We start from the raw sequence: 8,839 nt of genomic DNA, 5'->3' as shown, positions 1-8,839 counted from the left end.
ATATTTGACATTATAGATTTTACTAACATTCATGAGATCTATCGTTAAATTAATTTTAAAATTAAAATATTCTGATATACTATATTACATTGTGATAGATTTGATGTTCAACTATGTAGTTTTTGAGTCAAACTCATTAACCCACGTTGTATGAGTAGTGATTCACAAGAACCAATCTCATAGTTGAATCCTGATAGCAATATCATAATTTGACTTGTTGTAGAAAATATCTCCTACTTATCAATGGAATAGAATAATTAAAAAATAGCACCTATATGTTTATGCGGATAAACCCTTTTAGGAAGAATAATCCACCAAGAAGAGAATATAATTTTTATTTTCAAAATAGAGATTACATACAATCCTTCCTTTCTCCTCTTTTTTCAATCCTTCAACACTTGCAAATATATTTTGTCCACTCTTGCTAATTACAATTGCATACTAGCACCTCAAGTCATGTTTATATATCATTTTCAACCCCTAAATGGTGCATCCAATGTTTTTATAAAATTACAATTCGTCCCTTGGATAAATCCAACCATTTGATGCATAAGATAATGTAGGTTGCAATTATTTTACTCTGCTATCCTATTTTGACACCCGATTATTAATAGTTTCTAAATAGTTTGGTGGTTATTATTATAACAATAATTTATTTTGTCTTTAATAATAGCCACCAAAAATGACCAAAAAACCTCATTAAACCCCCCTTAGGAAGTTGAACATACAAAATAATCATTATTCTTCTAGATTCCTTCCCAGTAAATAGTAAATCACAACTAGTAAAACATAGTTATTGACCCTTATAAGAAAATATTTACTATACCAATAAAACTTAATTACCATAATAGTAAATGGACAATGGTAAAAAATTAGGAGTAACACTCTCACTATTGTGCTTTTAACATATATTCTTTTTAAAAATTAATTATAAATAATATATTCATTAAAAATACGAAAAAACATTTGTACTAATGTTAAGATTGTACTACATCTATTATTGGAAAGCACTACTACCTTCATAATTGTTTGTTGTTGAGGGTTCAATACGTTTGTTCTTATCTATAATCTACTATGAATTTCTTGACCAATCTTTAATTTGTCAACTCTCTATATAAGAATTTAAAAATAAATAAATATATAAATGTTAAAAAATAAAATAAAACAATTCATTATAATTTACAAAGTCCAAGTTAAAATTAAAAAAGCCATACATCTTATTGTAAACTTCTAGACCAATTTTATCTTCCCTCCTTTTCAATTTTTATCCATAGATTTACATTTACAACAACAATTTAGTAATTAGAAAGTGGTCATATAATATCAACCATAGTTATGAATAAAATGAGGAAGTCATGGAATACGTCTCCACATTTAACAATGATAGCTAATCGGCTGCATTGGTCTTTGACTAGGGTAAGTAAAATTAAGTTTTAATCAAATTAATATAGATGCATTTATATTTAAGGTAGGGGAATAGCACCAATAGATAACATAGTTCCAATAACCATCGCCTTATTATCATGTTGACCCCCCAATAGCTGTCATAGTGAAGACACCATTAATAAATTTGTTTTGTACTAATAGCTGATCATTTTTTGTAATTAATTAACCCATTTGTGCATCACTATTGGGACATTTGTCAACAAGTACTAGCGATTTTGAGTTGATGGTTACTGGAACATCTTTAGTTAGGTATCGGGCGACACTTTGAAATGTGTACTTTTTGACCTTTGTGCGCATAATTGATTCCATAGCGTGCATCGTTACTACCCAGAACCCAGATCAATTGCTATAAGCAGTTAAGTCGCATACGAAGACAACTAAAAAAAAATCAAAATCCAATGTACCGTTTAAGATCTGTGAGTGTGTGAAATTAGCTATGATGACTACTTATACTCTTCCCCTATATATTTATAGAATAAAAAAAATTACTTTCGAGTTCCCACCAGAAAAAAAAAAAACTTCAACGAATATTCGATTGCTTTTAAGAATAGCCATTACGCTCTATTTCCACTGCAGTGGTTTTAATTTCTCTGGTATCTGCTGCTCCATCACTATAACGCGGAGAGGGCAACGAGCATATTATATGATAAAAGAATGCCTCTGCTAAATGCAATTATCTCGCAAAGCTGAAAATGAGTCATCCAAAATGTATAACACAAATGGTTTTTACAGTGAATTGGGGGTATGTTATTTACTCTCGAAGATTTACGAAGGAAATGCAAGAAGTGCTCTTCCAGTGCAATTTGAGCATCTCCTTTACCTTACTTTTGGTCTTCGCCGTGCATTCGCATTGCAGGAGCAAGCACAGTTTGGTGACTGCACCAATCTGCAACATTTCATCAATTACTCGCTTACAAGGAGCGAATTTACAAAGCAACCACATGATTCGAACGGCTTTTTCCGTTGCCAAGTTGGAGACTCTCATAATTTTCTTAGACACTACAGGGATGCCCATTGCGTGGCTGGCCAGGGCAGCCCTTCCTTCTGCGCATTCACATAACACGTCGAGAAGACATAACATCCTCTCGCAGCTGCTTTTCCTCTCGGGAGTCTGATCGGGGAGGGATTCAATCAACACGGAGACTGACCCTGCCTGGACGACTTTCATTCTGCTGCGCCGGCTGTCGGAGGCGATTGCAGTCAGCATTTCAAGGGCGGCTACAGTTGCCTTGTGGCACACCGCGTCTGTCAGCACTTCCAAAAGTCCTTCTATTAAGTCACCGTTGGCGTTCATAACGAGCCGCCCCAGGCCTTTCCTTGACACCGTCTGTAAGAGCATGGCGGCATGAAACCGGGCATTGGAGGTGCCCCTCTTAAGAATGGAGGCTAGAGAGGCGACGCACTTACTTGTGGCAACCGAATCTAGCGACTCCTCCAGCAAGGGAAGAGAATAAAGAATTCCCAAGGCTTCCTCGCAGGCCGTCGCAACTTCGTAGCAGCATCCCTCTTCGTAGCTCTCAATGACAGAGATTAGGGCAGCTGGAGCGGCGGAGGAAGCGATGAGCCGCCTGTTGCTCTCGCTGTCACTGGCCACAGATCTGAGCTTTTTCAACGCCTTCAATTGAAATGACTCCATGTCTAGAAGTAATTTATTGAGCCGATCTGCGTCGAGTGGCGGCCGGGGCGTGGAGATCCGTTGGACGCCAGCGGAGGAGTTGAGGACGCACCATTGTTGGATGAGGCGTCGCAGTGTGTGGTTGGGTGTGAGCTCAGTGTTGGGAAGGGGTTGCTTTGTGAGAGGGCAGCTTTTGTTTTCCAATGTAAACATCCACTTCTCAATGCTGTGTCGGTCGTAGGTCGCACCGGTGCATAGCGTGACAGGGTCTTTCATGAGCTGCATCGATATCGGACACAAGAAATACGAAGGAATTTCAATCTTTGTGGAATCCATATGCTTCCAGAGACCTAATAACAGAGACGGCCGAGTGTTGGATTTTCTTTACAAGGTCTTCAAATTTTAGAGTTGAAATGAATTGTGGTGATAGAGGAGGCCTTATATAAAGTGGTTTATGGACGCTAACGGTCAACGTCGGTTGCAACTCGTTCCCATGGGTTTAATGTCAACGCGTTCGTCATGTCAATGAAGCACGTGTTTGATTACAAAGTCTAATGCAACCGTTGACTACCTGGACGAGCCAGATGGATTCTTCGTTGGCAGTTCAGCGTTGAAAGTTTCATAAAACACCAAAAGTATTTTTTTAGACACGTGAAACCACCAAAATTATTTTAGACACGTGAAAACACCAAAATTATTACAAATTGTAATGTTTCAATATAAGGAAGTGTAATGTTTGGGTTAACGGTTTTATAATTTTGAAACTAATATTGAGTCGACATAGAAGTCTATAAATTTATAAGAGGTCTTAATTTAAGATAAAATATCCGAATTAAATAATTAAATTTGAATAATTAGAATATAAATCTTATCAATCATTCAACAATAAATTGAATAAATAAGTTGTTACAAGTTTGATTTTTTTTCTTGGAATTCATTTGTAAGGATGGTTGTTTCTTTGATAGAGTGACTTTATAGTGCTAAGATTTTTATTTTGAATTTAGATGTTTATTAAGTATAGCATAGCATTTCATTACATTTGAAAAAATAATTTGACTCATCTTGTTTTATTCCATGATTATAAGAGACATAAGTTCTTTGTAAATGATAGAGGAATTACATGAAGAAATCAATTTAACACAAACATTAAAACAATCTCCTTCAATGTTCTCAAAGAATAGTAATGGTAAGAATGAAATTAATATAGAAAATTCAAGGAGAGACATGTATATTTGTAATCATAGAGTTTACTAACATCAATGAGACCTAACCTTAAATTATTTTTAATTTATTTTTAAATTCATTATATTACATTTTGATACATTTGATGTCTAAAAGATTTGACAACCTACTGGTAATTACCCTATGAAATAAGCTAAGATGAGCTCGAGTTCTATTCATTGGTTGAAAATGAGTTCTCTGAACATAATAAACTCCACTACCCAATTTTTTAATAACAATTATTGTATATTTATAGGACTAAATTAGTGTGCACCTAATTTATCGTAAGAAAATGGAAGAAATCAAATCTTTACAATAGGAATATTGTGAAAGTTTATGACATGAAGAATACCAATGCCTATGTTTCCTCCATATTTTGTGACACCAAAATTTGACAAGTATAGAGGAAAGGGAGATCCTAAAGCACATATAAGAGAATTTTTCATGGCATGCATTGAGGTATTAAGAGAGGAAACATTCTTGATGCGACTATTCCCACAAAGTTTAGGTGGACAAGCCATGGAATGGTTCTCTCAACTTCCACTAGGAATCAAGTCATGGGGTGATCTAGCAAAAGCTTTCATACAACACCTCTCATACAATATTGAAATAGATGTGTCAGTGACTACTTTGTGCAGTACCAAACAAAAAATGGAGAGTCCTTTGCTTCATTCTTACAGTGATGCAGAAGTCTTTCTAGTTGATGCTCTTGTGATATTATTCAAAAACAAATGGTGGAAATGTTTACTCAAAACATTAATAAAGACATTGGATATGGATTAAGAAAAAATTGTTTGTCCACTTTTAAGGAAGTCATTGAAAAGGGATTGGTAGTTGAAAAGGTCCTTATTGAGTAAGGTACTATTAAGCTATTCAAGGACAACAAAGATGAACTCAATGGGAAGGATAAACCTTGCTTTTGGAACAAAAATAAGAACACAGTTAACGATGGGGTAGTGGATGCAAACATGGTAAAACCAAAGATGACTTTCCCGAGCGCAAGTTCATCCAATTCTAATAATCAAGTGAATGCTCAAAGGGCATCAAAGCCTCCAAGAAAATATACTCCATTGGGAGAGCCAACTGAGAAAACATTTAAGAAGTTGGTTGCGAACAAGCTTATAACAATACTAGACAATCCACCTTATGAAACATAACACGAATGCGTTATAAGATGTAAATTTTTTCTTTTATTTTTTTTGGAATTTACCCACCCTTAATCTTTACTAATGCTTGAATTAGCTTATTTCTTTTACAATTTCTTATTTTGTGAATTACATAAAAAATATATAAATATTGAATTTTCTCTCTATTAGGTTGCATATTTTAAGATATTATTCATACTAAAACACTATTGTAATGTCAATCTTCATTTTAGCTTTGTAACCACCCCCTTTTTTTAATTCAAATAATTATGATATATATATATATATATATATATATATATATATATATATATATATATATATATATATATATATATATATATATATATATATATATATATATATATATATATATATATATATATATATATTGACATTTTCACATGTTAATAAAAATGAATGATCTTTTTGCACCTATTTTTAATCCACACATCTATATTTAAAAAAATATATGTTTATGTTCTATGTTTCATTCTACACACTTTTTCTTTGTTTTTTTTCCAACTGTTTTAAAAATTATGGGGTTTTCTCATTTTTAATTACTCTAATTTTCCTTTAATCTTTCTCCCTTATGCCATGACTCAATAAGTAAGTTCTTGACCAAACTTTGTTTCAATCTTTAAATCCCTAAGTTGGACACTAATTCTCAAATTTTGGTAAACTCTTCAACAGTAGGAGCTAAAAATTAGAAAATGTAAGAGATTCATTTAGGTGTTGAAATCATTGATGTAAAAATATTATAAGCATCTTGAACACTTTAAGCTTACTTTTTGTGACTGCTAACTTGTCTCTCTTCACAAAAAGGATATTGACAAAGATACCTCACTTTATTTTTTATGTCGTACACATCTAGAAAGTTTCTCTTCTTGAAGTTGCTACCCTCAATAACTTTATCTTTAAGTCTATTAAATAAATTATTTAGAATCATCTAGAAATAAAATTGCAATGCTATATCTTTAAAAATCCATGCTTTCATCTAGAAATAGTCATTTAAATTCTTTGCAATAACATTACTTTTTGGGTATCTGTTGTCTCCATTCTCACACAAGATGCATTGAAAGCCAACCAATAGGGGAGAGGGACCAGTAGTCATTAGGGATAACTTCGTCAACATGTAGCCGTCACATGGAATATTGTAAGACCTCTATTTTTTTTAGGAATGTAATATGGAGACTTAACCATCTACAACTAAGGTTTGAAGGCATGACTCATTATGCAAGTCATCAAAATAACACGTCCAGTGTGAAGGGTCAAAAGAATGACTTTTTAAAGATTTGACCAAAACTTAATCTAAAAATCCCTGGTTGTTGAATAAAAAATATCATTTGTAATTAATATAATATCATATTTTTATGTAAAATATAACTTATATGAAACTTAAATGGACCAAATACCTATTAGTAATCATAAATGTGTGTTATCTCTAACTTTTATATCCAACACTAAAGGACCAATAGTTGAACACAAAAGCAACATATTATGATATAAAATAAACCTTATATGAACACAAAGGGACCAATTGTTGAACACTTAAATATTTGGACAATCCCTCACATTTCATGGAGAAAAACAAGGTATTTATTGTGTTCACCTTTTATATTTGTGATAGGACAAATTACTAATATGAAATACTCCACTGCATATACATTGCTACCCCAATAGTTGTGCACATAAGAATAATATTTTTACACTATGATAACACTACTTGTTTAAGTAAGTATCTTATTTTATATATGACATACTTATAGTGGATAGCTATGATATTTTATTTGAAACAAAACATGATCTATTTCACTTGTTAATTAATGTATTTGTGTTCAAGTATTGGTCCATTTTGATCAACATTTGGTAATTTTTTTATTTACATATGGATTGTTTATTTTCATTATATAGTATAAATATGTGGCAAGACTGCATATTATATGCACAATTGCTATAACGACTATTAGACCCGGTACAACTACTGGTCCCTCTCCCCTACTTAGCATATCAACTCAAGAAGATTCAAGTTGGAGTTGAAATGAATTATGGTGATAGAGGAGGCCACGGACGCTTTATATAAAGTCGTTTATGGACACATAAGGTCAACGTCGGTTTCAACTTGTTCATATTAGTTTAATGTCAACGCCGTCGTCATTTCAATGAGGCACGTGTTTGGTTACAAAGTCTAACGCAACCATTGACTACCTCGACGGGCCAGATGGATTCTTCGTTGGCAAATAAGCGTTGAAAGTTTCATAAAACACCAAAATTATTTTAGACACGTGAAAACACGCGTAGGTACAAATTGTAATGTTTCAATATAAGGAGGTGTAATGTTTAGCTTTAACAGTTTGATAAATTTGAAACCAGTATTGAGTCAACATTGAAGTCTATAAATTTATAAGAGGTCTTAATTTAAGATAAAATATCTGAATTAAATAATTAAATTTGAATAATTAGAATATAAATCTTATCATTCATTCAACAATAAATTGAATAAATAAGTGGTTAAAAGTTTGATTTTTTTTCTTGGAATTCATTTATAAGGATGGTTGTTTCCTCGATAGAGTGGCTCTATAGTGCCAAGTTTTTTATTTTGAATTTAGACGTTTATTAAGTAGAGCATAGCATTTCATTACATTTGAAAAAATAATTTGACTCATCTTGTTTTATTTCATGATTATAAGAGACATAAATTCTTTGTAAATGATATAGGAATTACATGAAGAAATAAATTTAACACAAACATTAAAACAATCTCATTCATTGTTCTCAAAGAATAGTAATGGTAAGAATGAAATTAATATAGAAAATTCAAGGGGAGACATGTATATTTGTAATAATAGATTTTACTAACATCAATGAGACCTAACCTTAATTTTTTTTTAATCTATTATATTACATTTTGATACATTTGATGCCTAACAGATTTGACGACCTAGTGATAATTAGCCTATGAAATAAGTTAAGATGAGCTTGAATTCTATTCATTTGTTGAAAATGAGTTCTTTGAACATAATAAACTCCACTACCCAACTTTTTAATAGCAATTAAAGTATATTTATAGCACTAAATTAGTGTGCCTAATTTATTGTAAGAAAATGGAAGAAATCAAATCTTTACAATAGGAATATTGTGAAAGTTTATGACATGAAGAATACCAATGCCTCCGTTTCCTCCATATTTTGTAACACCAAAATTTGACAAGTATAGAGGAAAGGGAGATCCTAAAGCACATATAAGAGAATTTTTCACGGCTTGCATTGAGGTAGCAAGAGAGGAAACATACTTGATGGGACTATTCCCACAAAGTTTAGGTGGACAAGCCATGGAATGGTTATCTCAACTTCCACTAGGAATCAAGTCATGGGGTGATCTAGTGGAAGCTTTCATACAACACTTCTCATAC

At 32.5% G+C, this 8,839-nt stretch overlaps 1 protein-coding gene across 1 annotated transcript; it reads right to left on the bottom strand.

The window, feature by feature from the left end:
* Positions 1-1,954: 1,954 nt before the first annotated feature.
* On the bottom strand, positions 1,955-3,470 carry LOC131058801 (E3 ubiquitin-protein ligase PUB23-like). Its single transcript, XM_057992400.1, has one exon. It carries the CDS (start codon positions 3,395-3,397, stop codon positions 2,198-2,200), a length of 1,200 nt encoding a protein of 399 aa, XP_057848383.1. The 5' UTR covers positions 3,398-3,470; the 3' UTR covers positions 1,955-2,197.
* Positions 3,471-8,839: the final 5,369 nt, after the last annotated feature.

The sequence above is a fragment of the Cryptomeria japonica genome, chromosome 11 (genome assembly GCF_030272615.1).
Source record: "Cryptomeria japonica chromosome 11, Sugi_1.0, whole genome shotgun sequence".
Lineage (NCBI taxonomy): Eukaryota > Viridiplantae > Streptophyta > Pinopsida > Cupressales > Cupressaceae > Cryptomeria > Cryptomeria japonica.
This window is presented reverse-complemented; position numbering and strand designations above follow the sequence as displayed.